Source organism: Nelumbo lutea, chromosome 3, assembly GCF_056320005.1.
Source record: "Nelumbo lutea isolate HS-2025 chromosome 3, American lotus-T2T, whole genome shotgun sequence".
In the NCBI taxonomy this organism is placed as follows: domain Eukaryota; kingdom Viridiplantae; phylum Streptophyta; class Magnoliopsida; order Proteales; family Nelumbonaceae; genus Nelumbo; species Nelumbo lutea.
Window position 1 is genome coordinate 104,321,698 of NC_142686.1, and position 20,471 is coordinate 104,342,168.

Here is a 20,471-nt window from a genome sequence, read left to right on the forward strand (position 1 = left end):
TACGACAAAGAGATGAAAGGTTTTGTAAATATATTACATTATCCCACCCAAGGTTCAAAATGTCGATACGATACACATATCAACAGCATCATTTCAATACATAGAAACACACAAAACTCTTTTTTTAAGTTTTTTTTTTCAAATTTTAGTTTTTTAAAAAACTAAAAGTAGGTTTTTTTATTAAAAAAGTTGGAGTTCTGAAACACCTGGAAACAGGTATTTCGGAGCATACCGTTTTTAAAAGATACGATACGATACACTCGATACAAGGCGCATCATATCGATACTTTAAACCATGATCCTACCCTTTGATTCATGTTATGAACAAAAGCGCAATGAAAAATTATCATACATAGTAAGAAAAATCTCTAACTGTCAATAGAGGGGCTCATGTAATGTTAAACATTCTACTTTTTTTTTTGGGGGGGGGGTGGGGGTGGGGGGAAGGAAGAAAACTAAAAGTCCATTTGATTTACAGCAAAAATTGGGACCAGAATCAAAATCCTTTATAATCAAAACCAGAATAGTCCATTCTCATAGTCTATTTGATTTAGAAGGAATGAAAATTGAAATCAGCAGAAATGTGATTTAATTCCCAAGGGAAGAGCAGGGAATGGCCATTGGGATTCCTATTCCACCCAACCAAATAGTTGGAATTGGAATGGGCTATTTCAATTCCAGACCCGCAAACCACACAGGCCTTAATTAGGTGTTCAGTATTGTGGTCTCCTACAGGCATGGTACAGTTGCTAGGGCTCCTGGCGTGGTTGAAACTTGAAACCAAAGTTCAAAAAATCGACACGTCAGCCCGTATCGGCCGATACATATCATATCAGGGTACGCGTATAAGGGATCTGGCTGGTTCAGGGGGTGGAGGAACAGGTTTTGAAAAAAAAAAAAACTAAAAAAAAATACCGATAAACTTGAAACCACATGTTTACCGCATGCTGTGAACATCATACACTTTTTAAGTAAATGAATGAAAGTAGATTTTTAAGTGTGTGTGACATATACCAAATTTGGAAAAGCTAGAGCAGCGTTATGAAATCTACAGTTGCAAAAAAAAAAAAAAACAAGGCCACAATATTTTACCTTGAACAAAAATCGAAATATCATGTTGCTCGGAACAATCTGCAGATGGTCTCAGAACACGCTACACAACCCAAACAAAAATAAAGAACACTTTAAGTGACCTAAACTCCTAAACAAGATTCTAAAGGTACATCTGAGAGCAAGAGTACACAAGATTGGGATTACCCTGAGGCGTCCCACTCCAGCTTATAACATCTAGATGATCCGATTTAACTACCAATCTACGATTCCAGTTCCAGGTCTAAAAATATAGTTGCATGGCTCGCGCCTATGCTTCCAAGAAGATCAAATATGTCAAGTCCGGAAAATAAATGTAACATCAAAACTGAATAAAGTAACAAACTGCCTACAAAGGAGAGGGACTTGATGATGTCCATACAGTAAACAGAACACAGTTGGAGAGGAGATAGGGGCTTCTATTTTCTTCTTCTTAGTTTAGTTTTTTACTTTTTTTCTAATGCTTGGGGGTGGGGGGATGGAGGTTATGGCCTTAGCGGTAAGAAGGTGGACCAGCAAATGAGTATCGAGATGAAACTGATGTTGATGCAAGCTCAGGTTTGCCGCTCAAATGATGGTGCCTCTGGTTGTAATCTGAGAGAGCACTTGAAGCATATGCTGAATATGAAGCTTCAACTTCATCAGGTCTTCTCCTGAAGTAATCAGTGGTGCCTGTTTCTAGATAATCGTAACTCTCTCTCCTTGGGACCAAAGGATAAGCCTCCGAAGAGGTTACTTCCCTCCTAGGTAAAAGAGAATATGCATCCGATGATGCAACAGCAGCAGCTGCAGCACTATAATGATAAGGATAATTTGACTCCCTTGTATAAGGGTCTACAGTGGAAGCAGTAGACAGTGTTGATGGTGGTGGCTCTCGCGCAAGACCATAAGTCCGGTAATCTTTCTCACTTAGAAAGAGTAGATCACGACGAGGCACCTCTTGCCTAGATCCTGTTTCTGTGTGTACAGGCGCAGGTTCCCACAGAAGCTGTTCCCCTCCATAATCCTTCTGGTAAGGGTCCACTGAGGGAGCATTAGGATAAATAGGAGGATTAGAGGTTTGCCGTCTCCCTTGAAGACCATAAAGTCGATACTCCTTCTCACTCAAAAAAAGTGGATCACGATCAACTGCCTCTTTTTGTGTAGAGATCATCTCTCTGTGTGCCGAGGTAGGATGCCTAGAAAGCTGCTCCCTTTCATGATCAGATGCCATTAAATGCCTCCTAGCCTCATTAGGGGAGTAGGGGTCTCGCATGAAAGGTTCCCTGAGTACCTGGGGTGGAAGCTCTCTTCTGCCCTCAAAAGCTTCTGCAGATATTGGATGTGGGAGAGGTACTGGCTGGGATGATTGAATGAAAGAGCGGGCATTTGATTGGAAATCTGGTACAGGTCGGAAAAGCTCCATGAGCTTCTTTACCTGCAAGAGCACATTGGGTCACTGTCAAATAGAGAATTATGAGGAAACAGTAATCAATGGGCTCCCAGAAGGTGTGTTTCTCACTTGCTGGATGGTAAGATCAGTCTTAAACTTGTTCTTTTCATTGTAGTTGTCCTTGATTGCCTTCTTAAAAACATTTTCTGGCAGCGGGAGGCAATCTTTGTGAACCTTGAACCTCACCTGTAGGAAACAGTCACCAACATGTAAAAATGGTCAGCTATGTCTATGCAAAAAAGAAAAAGCATGCACAAAGGCCAACGAAATGGAACCTGAACCGGGAATTCCCCGCCAAAAGCAGCTGGCTCAAGCTTTTTGCCACCGGAAGAAGCCGCTTGGTAGATTCCGTACAGAAGCTTGAGATCAAAATCATAGAGGAAAAGTTTTAGACCAGGTTTGATTCCCATGACAAGCTCTTGCTTGTTTGCTGGGACACCCATGACCCAATAGCGGAAACAATCTGGCTTGGTCTTCGCATTGCACATGAAGATCAAACCACCAAGTTTTTCTTTGTCCTTTTGATCTCTGTGGATTTTTTCATTATGTTTTTGATTGTTAATACTCTCTCCTTTGTTTCTTTCCTGTGAACGCGGCGTCTTTTCATCACCTTCTCCTCTGTTTCTTTCCCGTGAACGTGGTGTCTTTTCATCACCTTCTTCTTTGTTTCTTTCCTGTGAACGTGGCTTCTTTTCATCACCTTCTCCTTTGTTTCCTTCCTGTGAATGTGGCTTCTTTTCATCTTCCTGTGTGCTGGCAGTAACCTTATCTTTCTTGCCTTCCTGTGTGTTTGTCTTCTTCTTCTTGGTTTTCTCCTGAACCTGTGAAGTTCCATTGGCTTCTTTTATTTTTCCAGAGTTCTGATTGGGAGATTTTTTCACAATTTTAGGTTTTGGCTTTAAAGGCTTTGGTGTTTCCCTTCCAGATGGCAATGGTTTAGATGGATCTTCAACAGAATGCTTGCCTTTCTTCTTGTTTTCCCCATTAGCCATGGCCTACCTATGCCACCGAGGCACCAAGCTTCCAAGTATATCTATTTGGCAAGAAATTTGAAATTAACTTTTTTCATTACTTAAATTTTAGAGAGGAGAAACTAATGAGCAAAAAGACAGAAGAAATTGGGTAAAGGCAAGATACACAACAAGGAGAAAGATAAGTAAGATTCAAATGGGTCAGTAACTCAGAAATATTTCATCACATATGCCTATTTGGACAATTGCTCAACCACTCCAAGGCAACCATGATTTTTTTATGATAAATAGACAGCTATGACATTTCTTTTACAAATTTAATGTAAATAATCCTTGCTGATAGGCTTGCAACTAGACCATCAATCCAGGATTGGCTTGGAATTAAAAAAGACAATAATAGATTTAAGTGTATCATCTTGAATGCTTTTCTATGTTTCAAAACCCATAGGTTTCTTTTCATTCTATATTTCTATTAAGAAAATGTTTCATTTGCTTCACTTTAAATTGAGATTAACTTTTTCATTTGCTATTTTAAGTTTTAGATGGGAGAAACTAGCAAGCAATCAAGACAGAAGAAATCTGGTAAAAGCAAGATGCACAACAAGGAGAAAGAGAAATAAGAGTGAAGTGCGTCAGCAATGTAAAAATATTTCATCACATGTGCCTATCTGGACGATTGTTCAACCACTCCAAGGCATCCATGAATTTTGATGATAACTAGCTAGCTTTTTACTTTGGAAATTATGCAAACATTTCAAATTCAATGTAAATAATCCTTGATGATAGACTTGCAAATAGATCATTGATCCACATGGACTTGGATTTGAAAAAGACCTTAATATATTTACATGTATCATCCAGAAAGCTTTTCTATGTTTCTAAACTCATTGGTTTTTTTGCATTCTATTAAGATAAAGGCCTATTTTTCATTTGCTTTAAATTGAGATTAACTTTTACATTTTCTTTATTTTAAATTTTAGAGAGGAGAAACTAGTGAGCAACCAAGACAGAAGAAATCTAGTAAAAGCAAGATACACAACAAGGAGAAAGAGATATAAGAGTGAAGTGCGTCAGCAATGCAAAAATATTTCATCACATGCGCCTATCTGGACAATTGTTTTTTTTTTTTTTGATAATTGAAATGATTTTATAAATCAGCAATAAAAATAGTACAAAGTCCTCCTGGAAAGGTACGAGTTGCAACCTCTCCGGGCTGGTTAAGTACAGATTTCCGAATTAATAACAACTTACATAAAGCACAAAAAAGATCTTCCCTAGAAACCCCCTATTTGGCTAGAGCATCAGCCAAAGAATTAGCAAACCTACTAACCCATTTTACCTCAACTCTCATATTGCTGGTTAACCACTTTACTTTTTTAATGAGATCTTTGTAGCCCCAAATGGTGGTATCCAAGTTTAGGAGCCACCTGGTTACCACCTGAGAGTCCCCTTCAACTAGGAGGTGATCCACCCCAAGCTGGTTGGCGATCTGAATTCCTTGTACTGCAGCAAGTAGTTCTGCCCTTGTAGAATCCCCCACTCCCACTGGTCCTGAGAATAGGGAAATTATGCTGCTGTCCTTATTTCTCAGGATACCCCCTATACCTGAAGGCTCGGGATTGCCTTGGCTGCTTCCATCAAAGTTCAGCTTAATGACACCTTCCAAGCGGAACCCATTTTGACAGAACTCTCTCCTTCTTTGTTGAAGTGTTGGCTATTACTAGCCAATTTCTCCACAAATCATCAAAGGAGAAGTCATCAAAGATATCCACAGCTTTCAGCCAAAGGATTGCTCTTGTTAGGATACAATCCTTCATTTCATCTAACCCTCTTTCTTTCTCTAAAAAAATTCTTGCATTCCTTTCCTCCCAAAGAATCCACAGAGTGGCTGCCCTAACACATCTCCACATGACCTTACCTCTTCTAGTATGCCAAACAAAGACAGATGGGTTGAATAACAAGCTTAAATCAAAAGGCAGAGACCACCTACCTCCAAATAGACAAAGGCTCCACCTCCATATAGTTGTAGCAAAGGAACAAGAGATCAGCAAATGGACACAGTCCTCATTCTCGAACTTACACAAGGAACACCAATTTGGGGAAAGACAAAGCAAGGGTCTCTTTTTCTGTAAGTTTTCCAAAGTATTGATCTTCCCATAGAAGACTTCCCAGCAGAATACAGCAATTTTGGGGGGAATAGGTTACGCCTAGACTTCTTTGATAGGGAATCCTTGGGAAGAGGGGTTAGAACCGAGGGATTTTAGAAAAGAAGAGCAAGTAAAAATACCTTTTGGAAGAGGAGTCCAAATTCGTTGATCAGAAGAAGTGGGGTCCGAGCAAACGGATTCTAGTAAATGAATTAGCTCAATAAAACAATTCGACTCACCATCCCTTAACCCTCTACGAAATCCAAAGTCCCAATTTAATGATAAGGGGTTTAATGGGCTTGGGAGAAAAGTTGCAATTGGCTCATGTTTGTAAAGGGAAAAGGAATAGAGCAAAGGGAAACAATCTTTGAGGGGTTGAGTACCCACCCAAATATCCTCCCAGAAAAGATTAGCATTACCAAAACAAGCATCATACCTGATGAAACTAAGGAAGCGAGGGAGAATACCATATATAGCCTTCCAAGGTGTAGTAAGGGTAGCTCGACGAGATATCCCAGAACCCCAACCATTTCCTGCACAACCATGAATGATTGCCACCACCTCATGCCATAATCTCTCTCTCTCTCTCGGGGCCATCTCCATAGCCACTTCCCTAGAAAGGCTACATTCTTCAACACTATGTTCCCTATCCCTAAACCCCCTTCTTCCTTTGGCTTGTTAACTATCTCCCATCCGATCAAGTGATCCTTTTTCACCTCTCCTGGTTCCCATAGAAAGTCCCTCATTCTCTTATCTAGTTTCTTAGCCTCCCTTAGAGGGATCCTGAACACAGAAAGGAAGTAGGTTGGAAGGTTGGCAAGTGTAGACTTAATTAAAGTCAGCCTACTCCCTATTGAAATGTAATTCTTTTTCCAAGCCACCAAGCACTTATCAAATTTCTCCACAATAGGGGCCCAGAAACTACTTTCTTTAGGGTTGGCTCCTAAGGGTAGTCCTAAGTATGTCAAAGGCCAAGAAGAAGTATTGCAACCTAAGCATTCTGCAATGGATTCAATCTCCCTATTCTCCAAGTTTACTCCAGCCACACAACTTTTATCAAGATTTACCTTCAAGTTGGAGACCCTCTCAAAGGTACTTATTAAGATCTTAAGGTTCTCCACTTTGCTTAACTCATTCCCTTCACAGAAAATAATAATATCATCAGCAAACTGGAGGTGAGTTACTAGAATGCCTCTGCTCCCTATTCTCCATCCCTTTATTTGGCCCTCCTCATTTGCTTTGGAAATCATCCTACTAAAAACATCAGCAACAAGTGTAAAGAGGAAAGGGGAGAGTGGATCCCCTTGTCTTAAGCCTCTATTGGCTGGAAAAAAGTCCTTAACCATCCCATTCACCAGCACTGAATAACGACAAGAGTGTAAGCATCCTCTTATCCACTTACACCATTTATCCCCAAAACCACGTCTTCTCAACATCTCCAGCAGAAAATTCCAATCCACTAAGTTACAGGCTTTCTCCAAGTCCAGTTTGCAAACAAATCCTTTCCTGCCCGATTTCCTTATCTCTTCCACACTCTCGTTTGCAATAAGGATCTGATCTGTAATTTGTCTATCCTGAATAAAGGCTTCTTGTGCTTGGCTAACGAGAGAGGGGAGGACAACTTTGATCCTCCTAGAGAGCACTTTTGCCAAAATCTTGTAAATGCTTGTCACCAAGCTAATTGGCCGAAAATCTTTGGGGTGTTCGGCATCATTCTTTTTGGGAATTAAGGCTATAAAGGTGACATTGATTCCAAGACTCACAAAATTTTTATCCTCAAATTCTCTAAATACTCCAATTAAGTCTTTTTGACTATGTCCCAACAGTCCTGATAAAATGCCATTGTAAATCCGTCAGGGCCCGGTGATTTAGCCCTATCCATAGAAAAAACAGCTTGTTTAATTTCCCCTTCCTCAATCATTCTTTCCAGCCATCTCTTATATGTTTGGTTCAAAGTTGGCCAATTCTCCTCCCCTACTATTAACCGATTCTCTAATGGTCTTTGATAGATGGATTTAAAGTGATCCACAATCCTACTGGCAATCTCCTCTTGAGAGGTTATCTCCACACCCTCAACCTCAAACTTTAGTATCAAACTTTTCCTTCCTCTCCCATTAGCCAAATCATGAAAAAAATTGGTATTCCCATCCCCTTCCTTGATCCACTTATGTCTGGATTTTTGTCTCCAAGAAATCTCCTCCCTCAACAAAGTCTCCTCTAGCTCTTTTTTAAGTTTCCTCCTCATTCCTCTGTCTTGCTCATCCATCATCCCTTGGGATTCTTTTGCATCTTACTCCTCAATCTGAACCAATAATCTAGCTTTTACCTCTTCCACTCTTCCAAAATGAACCTTATTCCAATCTTTTAATTTGCCTCTCAACCTTTTTAGTTTTTTGTGGAATCTAACCCCTTCCCATTTCACTTCTCTCAATTCTTCACTCCACCATTCCTTAACCTTAGGCAAGAAGTCTGGGTGTGTCAACCACATATTTTCAAACCTGAATGGTCTAGGTCCATTGCCAAGAGGTTCTTATCCTACTTCTATAGGGTAATGATCAGAGGTTATCCTAGGTAGAGCCTCAGCCACCAAACCTCTCCAGTGGCTCTCCCAACCCTCATTAAATAGGATCCTGTCAAGTTTTGAGCAGATTGGGTTTTCTTGGAGGTTGGACCAAGTGTAGGTAGCCTGTAGTAGAGGAAATTCTCGTAATTCACAGGAATTTATGAAGTCGTTGAACTTCCTCATACTAGTTGTAATGGCCTGCCTAGGATTATTTGACTCATTTGTGAATCTTATTGTATTAAAATCACCTCCCAAACACCAAGGACCTTCCCACAAACCTTGAATCCCATGAAGCTCCTCCCAAAGCTCATTCCTCTCTCTGTGATTATTTGGACCATACACATTTGTTAGCACCCAAGTAAATCCATCTTCCACCATTCTGAATTTTAGGGATATAGTGAAGTTTCCTATTAGCTCCTCTACTGGTTCTCCGAAGTCCTCCCTCCACAAAGTTACTATTCCCCTCGATGCCCCCCACGACAGAGTTGAGCACCATTTTACCCTTCTTATTTTCCAGATCTCCCTGACCCACCTTCTATCCAATTCAGCTAATTTTGTCTCCTGCAACATCACAATATCAGGTATTTCTATTCTAAGTAACTCCTTAATCCATCTCCTTTTTTTGGCACTACCCAAACACCTTACATTCCAGCTTATTATATTCATTACCTTTCAACAATTTAGCCCTCCAGTAAAGTGTTCCTTCATTTAGAACCCCTCTTTCTTTCCCCTCTACCACTGAACTCGATGTCCCCTTCGATGTCCATAATTAATCTCTCTACTTCAGACTGTTTCTTCTTTTTCCTACCCTTGTTTCCCACTGCCTCAATCTATTGGTTCTTGCCTCTGATTCAGGGTTTTTTGGAGCCACCTCTGACATTTCCTCCTCCTGTTTATATTCCTCTAGCAGGGCACAAATCTGCTCCCGAATCCATTCTAGCTCCTCTTGATTCCTTTCTAACAAGCCAACTCTCTTCTCTGATTGGACTCCATCATTGTCAATGGCCACTTCCTTACTACCAACTAGTTGGTCTGGTCGAGATTCCAGGACATCTATTACAGGTAGAGAACCCAAATTAGTATCTAACCCAAATGGACAAGCTTACCTGGAATTAGTATAGGTGGTTGCATGTGGACTGGCTACTGGGTATCAATAATTGAAATCAGGGCTAGACCCTTCCCCTTTTTCGGACTCAACAGTGGAAGTGGACTAGGTACAACCAATACTTCCTCACCCTCTACAGTCAAGAAAGCTTCACTTCTCTTTCCCTCTGCGTAATTCCTTTTGTAAGGCTCCAAGAATGACTCTTGTCTCTCTGGCTTGATGTCCTGAATAAGCTGCACATATGGGATAGACTCGTCTATTGGTCAGGATGCACTCTGCCTTACATCTTTCGATGTTTCCAACTCCACCTGTCTTTTGTATGGCATACCCAGATTGGGAGAGATTTGTTCTCCGATGCTAAGGCTCACTCTTCTTTGCGTTTTGATAGTACCAGAATCTTGCGGATCCATCTCCTCCTCAAGGAATAACAGTTCAGTGTTTAGACTATCCTCTTCCAATATATCTCTTGGCTTTTGGAGATCGATACTTCCCAAGCTAACAGTTTCTTCAAAATCTGAACTGAAAACAACAAAATCTTCATCGTCTGTCAATCTTTCCGAATCAAAGTTGGAAGACCTCACTGCTCTTCACACTCCTAGGATTACGGCGATCCTGCTTCTCAAGCGGCAACTTCTTCGAGGGTCTCCACTGTAACGAGCTAGAGACCTTCGTTGAACTAACTTCTTCACCTAAGTAAGCATTGTCTTCAACAAGGTCTAGATCCCGCCGATTTCTGCTTTTGGTATTCCACCTAACCAAGGGTAAATGGTTTTCCTTCTTGGTCGGAAGCCACTGTAGCGACGAAGTGGCCGAACCTACAACTGGTGCGCGGATACGAGAGCAGAGGCTAAAAGGAGAAGAAAATAGATGGTTTTTACCATCTATTGGAGACTCCCCCTTCCCAAGCGCGTGTGACTTAAGTGAGTCATGTGCCCTCTTTAAGTGAGGCTTGATCTGGGTCGACTTAAGAGGACACGGCCCACTCTTGGTTTTTTTTAACAGGCCCAGCACTTTTTTGAGGCCCACGTGTGCTAACTTGCAATGGCACGTGAGGCTTTACCACTTCACACTCAGTGCCTGGGACACCCGGCTCAAGTTCACCCTTTTTTTGGTTCGACCTGGTCTGAAACCTTTAATCTTCCTTCATAATTTGAATTTAAAATCTCCCTCTTACCACCTTTAACCATCTGCTCATAAGAAATATTGCACTCCCTACTGATAGCTTGCATTCCACGTACTTGACCACCCATCTGCCCCTTCTCTTTTAAAGTCTCCAGTTTTTTCTTACCCAAATCGATGAAAGACTGATCAGCCTTTGAGATTACCACTCTCCTTGTTCCATGTAGGGCCTCTTCTTCAACCTTCTCATCCCTTTCCTTGTGAGCCTCCCTCCATAGTGTAGCTTCTATGGAGGAGGCCAGCCAGACCGAGTAGATGCAACCTTCAACGTTTATCTCCACTTTTCTGGTATATCTTCTGGCTTCACTCCGTTCAATAGGAGAGCTGCTGATCGAAGGTCCCCCCAAAAAGCTCTGGCAAGCTTACCACCACATAACAGTGCAATGGATGCGGCCACTTCCTGTTTCCACAAATGAAAGGGCAGACCAAGAACTCGTATCACCACCCCATCCTTAGTGAAGAACTCTTTAGAGTTGGATGAAAAGCTCCACTTAGATATTGTAATCACACCATAAACAGATTGAAAACTGATAGCTGAGAGCAGCTGAGAGCTCTAACTTCTCTTCAGTCAGATCAAGCACAGCTTTACTGTTCTCAAAAGGTGTTAGAATAAACTTCCCTTTAACTTCAGCTGTAATACGAGCAGGTCTGCAACTCTCCTCCAGTTGCTAACCGGATTTTTAACTTGAACCACATATTTATCTTCCCACTCTTCTCTCCTGGAATAGCCAACCAACCTGTTCGGTCCAAAGGCTAGTAGCTCTTGGACCTGGTCATCATCTTCAGTTGAGAGTTTGATGGTTTTACCATTCTCCTTCAGTAGATCCAATCGCAAGGTTTCCATGTAGTGATGAAACTCTTCCAGTATTCTATTGATTTTCTTCCATCCAAGACCCTGTCTACTTCAGGAAAGTAGACAAGTTGCCTCCTTTCTTTCCCAAAGAATTCAGAGAGAGCTAAGTAACCCCCTTTACAGTTTCTTTTGCATTCTACAACATACCTCTTCCCTTCTTGAGTTCTCAATTCCTTCCAGTTTCTTTGTTTACCTTTGAGGCATGCTTCATTCACATACTCCTTGAACCAATTAATCACTTCCATACCTTGCAACAGCACTGTGGCCTTCTTCCCTTCCCTAATCTTCAAACTTGCCCCACCTTTGTTTTTCAGCTCTTCAAGCAGAAACTCCTTGGCTTTGAACTTCAGGATTCTCCTCCACCGTCCTACAGCCACAAACCTATCCCCTCTCTTAACCCGTTGTACTCTCACTTCCATCCTCCCTCTCTCACAGCAAGCATCACTTGCTATTCCCAAGCTCACTCATGTATTATTTGTGTGTAAAGGAAGAGATTAGGAGAATAAGGGATTCACATTCAAAATCTCTCAACCCCCTTTGAAACCAAAGTCCTAGTTTAACCCATGTTTTGAGGGCAAGCCAAAACTTGAAACAGGTTCAGCCTTATGGTTTGATAACAAGTAGAGTGTTGGGAATTGCACCATAAGATCATTCTAGACAATTGTTCAACCACTCCAAGACATCCATGAGTATTGAAGATAGCTAGCTAGATTTTTTACTTTGGAAATGATGCAAACATTTCTTTTACAAATTCAATGTAAATAATCCTTGATGATAGACTTGCAAATAGATCATTGATCCACGTGAGCTTGGATTTGAAAAAATACCTTAATATATTTACATGTATCATCCAGAAAGCTTTTCTATGTTTCTAAACTCATAGGTTTCTTAGCATTCTATTAAGATAAAAGCCTATTTTTCATTTGCTTTAAATTGAGATTAACTTTTACATTTTCTTTACTTTAAATTTTAGAGAGGAGAAACTAGTGAGCAACCGAGACAGAAGAAATTTAGTAAAAGCAAGATACACAACAAGGAGAAAGAAAAACAAGAGTGAAATGAGTTGGCAACCTAAAAAGATTTCATCACATGCACCCATCCGGACAATTGCTCAACCACAACAAGGCACCTATGAAAACTGATGATAAATAGCCAACTATTTTCTTTGGAAACAATGCAAACATTCTTTTCCAAATTCAATGTAAATAATGCTTTCTGATAGACTTGCAAATAGATCATCAGTCCAGGCTGGGTTGGATTTAAAAAAGACCATAATAGATTTACGTGTATCATCCAGAAAGCTTTTCTATGTTTCTAAACCCATAGGTTCTTTGCATTCTATAAAGATGAAGGCTAATTTTTCCAAGTTCAAATCTCGAATCTACTATAGCACCACCCAAAAGGACCACTCTTTAATGTAGATAGAAACTCAATAAATAATCCCCATCTTAATATCTTCTAAATTTTTTTCTCTAAAATTTGCAAGCATGGTTCTGTTCATGTTTCTAAGATCTAAATCATGCAGACACTGTGACATAACTTTTACACTCTGACATGGAAATTTCCAAAATCTAGTGTCTTGGACAGGCACTACACCCATGTGTGCAGCTGCTTAGCTTTAAGAAAGAAGAAATTATTAATGCCCTTAATTCTTCTGGTACAAAAACGAAATAACAAGAAGAAATCAAGAAATCAAGAAATTATTAATGCTCTTTAGGGTTATAAGCATCCTAAGAATGTCTCTTTTCAAGGAGCTTAAATTCAAGATGATAATGTGGTTTGGATCCCACAATTCAGGAGGAATCTAAATGATTGAGAAGTGGAGGAGTGGATGGAACTTCTGCAACTCCTTTACAGTACTCAAGTGGAGGCAACAAGGGCTGATAGTAGAATCTGGAGGTGGGAGAAGACTGGAAAATTTACATTCGAATCATTTTACAAAGCAGTGGACAGTTCAGAAGGACTTTCATTTCCAACCCACATCATTTGGAGTAAAAATGTGCCTTCAAAGATTTCTTTTTTTGTATGGATGGCTTACCTCAACAGAATACTTACAAGGGATAACCTCTCTCGGAAAGGTGCTCTGCTGGATTCAAATAGCTGTGTCCTATGCTAAGGACATCTGGAAACAGTGAATCATCTATTATTTCACTGCAAATTTTCTTCAGAGATCTGGAACAGAACCTCACAATTATTTGAAGTGAAAAGTTGCTGCCCAGGTTCAGTACAGGATTTTGTAAAAGGTTGGAGAGTGGAGAGCTTCAGTAAAAGAGGAAGATTAGTTGAGAATTTAACCCAGCAGTGGTTTTTTTGTGTCCGTAGCAAGAAAGAAACAGTTGGGTTTTCAAAAATAAGACAAGTTCTGCTAACTCCATTTTTCAGAAATTTGTGGGGAAGATGTTTTCTTGGTTGTCTGGTAACAGGCTGGTTAGGAGTATAGGTTTTGAGTCATTTTTTGTACATGATAATCTTTTTGTAAAGCAGGGTGGGGTTCAAGTTTAGAGGTAACAGTCTATAAATGGACTACCACAGATATTGCGGTATAAATGGCCCATGTCAGATATTGCGGCCTACTATGTCATCTTGAATATATCTGACACTCACAAGTCTCTAACGGAATGGACTACCACAGATCATATCTAAAGATTGCCTACCAAATTTTGTGAATATAAAACTCTACACTACAAATAAATAGCCTCCCAGCATATAATGATTATGCTAAGATAGTTGCCAGTCATGATATTCCTTTGACTATACATGACTAACTCGTAATAAGGTATTACCTTAAAACCTTATTTCAGTTGTATCATTCTCTTTTTTCTTCTATTAATGAATTCTTTTAATTACTTTAAAAAAAAGGCTTGGAGATTTAAGACAAGGAATGTGGCATAGAACTACAAGTTAAGAATGACACAAACAGTCAAAAACTCTGGTTCTTCTATTAAGTTTCAGGGATCTTAAACCTCTATAGATTAATACAATGTTCTTACTGTTTTAATAAAAACATAAACAAAATTTGTTGATCAAAAAATAAAAACATAAATAAACAAATAACAAAGGATGGGCTTCAAGAAAAAAGTAACTCAGCTGAGACTCTTTTTTATTGAAGAATAGCTGTATCTACTTCTCCCGATTCCGAAGACTTCTAGACTAGTCAATAATCTTATCAAATGGTCAATCCCATCTAAGAAATAATGAACCATGATCCACATTATATACTTTGAATAAGTTATATATCAAAGAAGCCTCCCTTTCCCTGCACCCTATACCACATGTTGTCGGATGCAGTAATGTCACTTGGATACTTGTACAAGTGTACATATCCAGCATGTGCTTAACATACATGATATAATTTTTTTATCAATAACTGCAGATTCATTAAATAAGAAAAAGTATGTGTACAGAGTAAAATACAAAGACTGAGAGATAAGCTCTCTTATCTTTTTTATAACTGCAACAAAACAAATTTTCTCTTCCCAATCCTTGCATTTTGTATGGACTGATTTGAGCCCAAAAAGGTCGAACCTTGCCGGGTTTACATGTGTAAACCTTAAATATTTTATCAGCCCAAGAATGGAGAATTCAAAATTCTGATGGAGAAACAATTTTCTCCAAGGATTGATCTAGGTTTCAATGACCAAATTTTATGTCCAGATTGAATTAGAACCGACCCTAATACTCATACCACAAATTGCAGCTCCCAACGTGGTATAGTTCATGCCCAAAACTCAAGTCTGAATTGAGTCCTAGAGCTGAAGATGACGCAGCTCAAATCCAAGAACTCAATCTAGCAACTTGATGTGAATTGATTTAGAACCGACCCTAATACTCATACCACAAATTGCAGCTCCCAACATGGTATAGTTCGTGCCCAAAACTCAAGTCTGAATTGAGTCCTAGAGCTGAAGATGACGCAGCTCAAATCCAAGAACTCAATCTAGCAACTTGATGTAAATTGATGTGCACTCCATTCACCTATGTGTGTGCTCCAAGAACTAAAGATGGTGCACCTTTGTGTTTTTGCTTAAAAAAATCAGAGAGAAAAGAGAGATACCTCCCCATTCAGCCTTGGTCGAACTAGGGCTTGGAGGTTTGAGAATAAATGATAATCTCTAGAAAAATTCTCTTCTACTCTATCTTATATAGAGCTGGAAAAGTTAGTCTTACACTCTCACTACGACTTCCAAATTGATTTCTAACTAGATTAGAAGTTCTTTAATTTGGAAACCCTCTTAATCATATTAGAAATAAGAAAGATCCAAGCCTATATTCAATTTGACCCATATAGTCTAATTATCCAATTTCCTAGTCAAACTAGTCATGTGACTAGCCATACTAGCTTTTAATATGAATTGGACAATTACGCTCAAGTCATTTGATTCATATAATTAACTAGCCCATCAAACCCGAATATTGTATGGCATGGAGCCCACCATGTTCTCACATTAACCCATATGCGTTTGGCACATGTAGAGAACCACATGGGCCGGATTCACTAATTACACCCAATGAACCTCTTACACAATCTAATTGGGCTTAGAATAGTCACAACACTTAGCATAAGTGGATTTTGGTTTCAGCCCAAAGCCAATAAATTAATATGAGAAATAATCCCATCAAGTTTCAGCCCGAAAGACTTTTTCCTCTTAACTTCTCAGCCCATAATATCTATACACTACTCACAGGGAAGGACATCTTCCCTGACTGTGAAATGCAATGTCATACTCTCAGCTCAGATGGATCCCGAGATTAAAACCTTTTGCAAACATTTTTCATAAAATAAACTATTTATAAATATAAATACATTTTGCAAATAAATTTCAAAACACATTGAAATCTACTACTAGTAGCTTTAGGTTCCCATTAGAAAGAACGTAAACCAAGATATTCTCTTTGTCTGGCAAAGTGGTTAATCATATCATAATGACCGTCTACTCAAGTGATATTCCAAACTACTTCATCATACTCAGGTATTTAAATTTTGACCCATTGAGGATCTCCCATGTTAGTACAACAAAAGCAACCAAATTAAGATTAACTAGGGTTAAGTGCAACTTTCCAATTTTGTCCATCTGTTTCCAAGGTCCATGGCATAACTAGAAATTGGTCCTTGCTCAATGTTTCAGTAAACACCCCTAATTGTACCTTAGGTCAAACCCTAACAGTTGAGATTGACCGCCCCACTAATTTAGCAATATAATATTATCAGACTTAACATGATAAACTCCCCAAGTTTATCAAATAGTTGAAAACATTCTAAACTAAGTCTCATAAATATCCAGTTTAATAGGTAATGCACAAAAACATACCAAAACACACATGAAATAATAATGATCTAATTTTATCCACTAATAAATGGCATAACACATTAGTTTGATTAGAGCTAAGGGCATACACCTTCCAACAACCAACACATTTGCGGAAGGGTATGCACTTCTCGTAAACAATTGTACTCTTACTTTTATATCCTTGGTCAACCATTTAAGCATTTTCTTCTCACTATTGTAGTTCCACAACTTCCCTTTTTCACTTTTTTTTATGAATAACTTCCCTTCTTCACTTTGTAACCATCCCACTACTAGTTTTGAGTCTCCTTCAATGCTTAATTTCCTAATGTTTAATAGTCTTGCCCTTTGTAGCCATAACATCCACCCTATGAGAATCAGTCACACCAATCAGACCTGAGAATAAAAGCAATTTCTTCCCCTCCTCATCTATGAATACCCCTTCAATTCCTAACAAACCAAGATTCCCTATACTATGGCCATCAAAGTTAAATTTAATGAACCTTATATCCAATGGAGACCATAATGGACTGGTGATCTTCTTTTTGTAGGATGCTTCAGCCAATTTCTAAGTAAATCATCCACTATCACTAATGAGAAAGTTTCCAAGGACTTCAACCAATGGGCTACTCTAATTGTAATGGACTCAATTAAAGCCTCCCTACTACTCTCCTTATCTAAGAAGATCCTTAAATTTCTTTCCTCCCATATTGTTCATAGTGTAGCCACCCTACTGGATATAAGTTTAAATCCCCAATGGAGTCGCTAGTCTGTGAGCGTCAGAAAACGACTCACTAGGGCCGGAAATGGAGTTGCCACCCATCAGTTATGAAAATGGAGGTGATGGGACCTCCAAGAATGGCATCAAAATCATTTTTATCAAATAGTGACTCCAAAGCCCGAGGCACCGACTAGCTAGTTTCGGTAAGACTTAGATGGGAGAGGGAAGGGGTTAGGCACCCTTCTCCCGAGTCTAATAGATGGGGCCCACATGGAAATCCAAATAAGCACAATCACAAATAAGAAATCAAACAAGGAGGATAATAATAAAGATAACAAACCCAAGAATAAACCAACATAAAAGAAAAACCAATTTTTACTTACCTATATTTTTATTTTTTATTTTGGTTTTTTTACTTTTTCTTTGTTTATATTTTATCTATTTATTTATTTATTTTGAATTTTTTAATTAATTAGTTTTTTTATTATTTATTTTTTACTTTTTTTGTTCTTTAATTTTTTATTGTTACATTTTTTTTATTTTTTTCTCTCTCCTTTTGTTTTTATCAATTATATTTTTTATTTTTTTTATAAAACCCCATCTAATATATTAATTCGCCCATTATTTACTAGCCTACTCTCTTCTCTAACTTTTCCCAATTTGCCAACACTTCTTAAGTTCTATGCTAACTATTCAGATTCGCAGTCCCATTATCACAGGTTTTGTCATCATTTTTTATTGGCACTGCAGTTATATTATTTATTTGTTCCACCTCCTTATTTACATCTAGGAAGGGGAGAATCTCTATTGACTGGGGAGTTCACATTGACACCTTTCTGATTCCCATTATATCAAATTGCCTTACAGATTTATTATTACCTTATTACAGTCTAAGAACCCAATTTGAACAGCCTCTCGGCTTTAACCACGACACTCATCTCACATCTCACAAGGGAAGCAAAATAAACTATTTAAACTGAAATTCATACGCAAGTCAATTTCCACAGAACCACAATGTAGTGAGCCACAAATGCTATCAGGAAGTGATTATAGATGTGCTAAGTCATAGATGAGCCAAAATAAGCAAAATAAAATGAAGGGTCGAATCAGCATCTCCTATAGGGGAAAATAAACAAATAACTTTTGTGGCACAGAGATATACTACTGCAGCAAACCTGGGTCGTTTTCAAATCTCATAGAACCTATGTGACAGAAGTTCATTATCAGCTTGGACAACCGACCGAATATCATTACATAGCAAGATATAGCAAGATATGTAAAGTTAAGAATAGAAACAAAGAGATCATTGAACTGAATATATGCAAACAAAACTTACCTGGGTTGAATGTCAGCCTAGTCTGAAACGATGCAACGTGGGATGTGAATCACTGATTCGGACTGTTCAAAACCGAAATTCACAAGCTCGCAACCGAGAGCTAATGGGAGGAGTTATTCTAGTTCGACGCTGAGAAAGATGGCTGAAATATTGAAGGGGAAACCATCAGATTTTGTGTGGACGGCTTCGTGCGATGAGAGGCCACAAATAAGGACGGATAATGCCGGAGACGTCACCGCTGCGAGGTTCCTGCGCTCTTCTCAGCCGTCATGTGAAACATATGTTGGAGGATGGGGTGGGGAGGCCGAAACGGTGAACGGGATTGCTACAGATGATGGAGGATGAGAGAGACCGGGCTGAGATCCGCCGCTGCTCTGTTCGATTGTCGCCAGGTCCCCGAGATGAACAGTGACTGGAGATTACACCCAAAGGATTTAACAGAGTGACGATAGTTTTGGGTGCGAATCACATTCGATTCCTCTGAACAGTTTGTCTCCCAATGATAAGGATGATCGGAGCTTGCGACCAAGGGTTCGGTGAGAAGAAACGATCTTCTTGGGTGCGCGATTCGGCTGGACTGAGTAGAGAAACGCTACGACTAATGGTTGGTTACAAGGTCCTGCTCCACCGGCGAGAGAAATAGAACATAGCCGAGGAGTTGGGCGAAGCCAAAAGGTTGATGGAAATCAACGTGTGTAATGGAAGATCGGAAGGAACCCAAAATTAAAAATTAAAAAAAAATAAAAAGAAAGAGGAAGAAGAAGGAAGAGAGGGAGAGAAGAAGCCAGAGGAGAGGGTACCGCTGCCGCTACCTGTTCGCCGCCGCTGTCAAGAGGATGAAGAGGATAAACAGTGTTCTTCGGTGATTTCCGCCCCTTTTCGAATGAAAACTTGGTTGGGATTATAGGTAGGGTTAAAGTGCACTTTCGTAATTTTGTGGTTCTCAAGGGGTAATTTGGTAATTATGTCAAACCGAGGGTAACTTCGGTTCAACCGGGTGTAAGGGGTCAAACCGGGGTTCATGGGTGCATGGCTGAGATTATGGGTCAAAATGTGAATGGTTGATATGGGTCCTGAGTGCATAGGGTGGTTTTGTATGTACAAGCTGGTGAGATTGGCCGAAATGGAATTTTTTTAGATGGATGGGAAAACAATAGTATTTTTTGTTGAAATTTTATATGGTAAGGTTTCTGAGCATTTTGGGTTGATTGGTAGGGTTGGATTGGCCCAAATGGGCCTAGATCGGGCAAATCAGAGGGAGGGGGCATTGGTTTGGTCAATTTAGGGCTTTCAAATTGAAATGAAATCTAGGTGATGAATCAACAAAAAAAATGACATCAATGTGTGATATAAAGGCAAACAAAGGTATTCTGGGGTGAAATTTTATAGATGGGTATTTTAGGGTATATGGTGTTTGGTGTGGTGGTAATGTCTAATTGGTTAAAGGGGGGTCAAGATCGTTGGAATTTGGGTTAAGGGAATGGTTTAAAATGAAATATTGGTTTGGTGGAGGGGGAAAAGAGAATTCAGGTTTGAAACTTTATGGTTAAGTGTTTTAGTGTGTTTAGGGTTCAATCATATAGTCTGGTTGGCTCAGATGTGCTTGGATCGAGAGGATCTAGGTTGTGGGTGACTTAGTTTAGCGAGTGGTTGAAATGGAATCTTCGTTTGATAAAAGGGTAACTCCAATCATAATGAGGTAGATCCCAAAACAAAGGCAACTCCAATCACACCACCCCCTTTTCTTCGTGATAAACTCATATACACTTTCCTTCCTCACTAAGCATGAA

General features: G+C 39.4%; 1 protein-coding gene across 1 annotated transcript; it reads right to left on the reverse strand.

The window, feature by feature from the left end:
• Positions 1-1,173: 1,173 nt before the first annotated feature.
• On the reverse strand, positions 1,174-19,575 carry LOC148867328 (uncharacterized). Its single transcript, XM_088976775.1, has 5 exons — positions 19,494-19,575; positions 18,682-19,300; positions 2,797-3,554; positions 2,591-2,707; positions 1,174-2,506 (listed from the first exon to the last, which is right to left on the reverse strand). The coding sequence occupies exons 3-5, from the start codon at positions 3,511-3,513 to the stop codon at positions 1,583-1,585; spliced, it is 1,758 nt and encodes a 585-aa protein (XP_088832901.1). The 5' UTR covers positions 3,514-3,554; positions 18,682-19,300; positions 19,494-19,575; the 3' UTR covers positions 1,174-1,582.
• Between the last annotated feature and the right edge of the window lie 896 nt (positions 19,576-20,471).

Coding starts and splice junctions, on each gene's coding strand:
- LOC148867328 (XM_088976775.1), bottom strand. CDS start 3,513: ATGGCTAATGGGGAAAACAAGAAGAAAGGCAAGCATTCTGTTGAAGAT. Junction 2,708..2,796: donor GCGGGGAATTCCCGGTTCAG/GTTCCATTTCGT, acceptor TGTTTCCTACAG/GTGAGGTTCAAGGTTCACAA. Junction 2,507..2,590: donor CTGATCTTACCATCCAGCAA/GTGAGAAACACA, acceptor GTGCTCTTGCAG/GTAAAGAAGCTCATGGAGCT.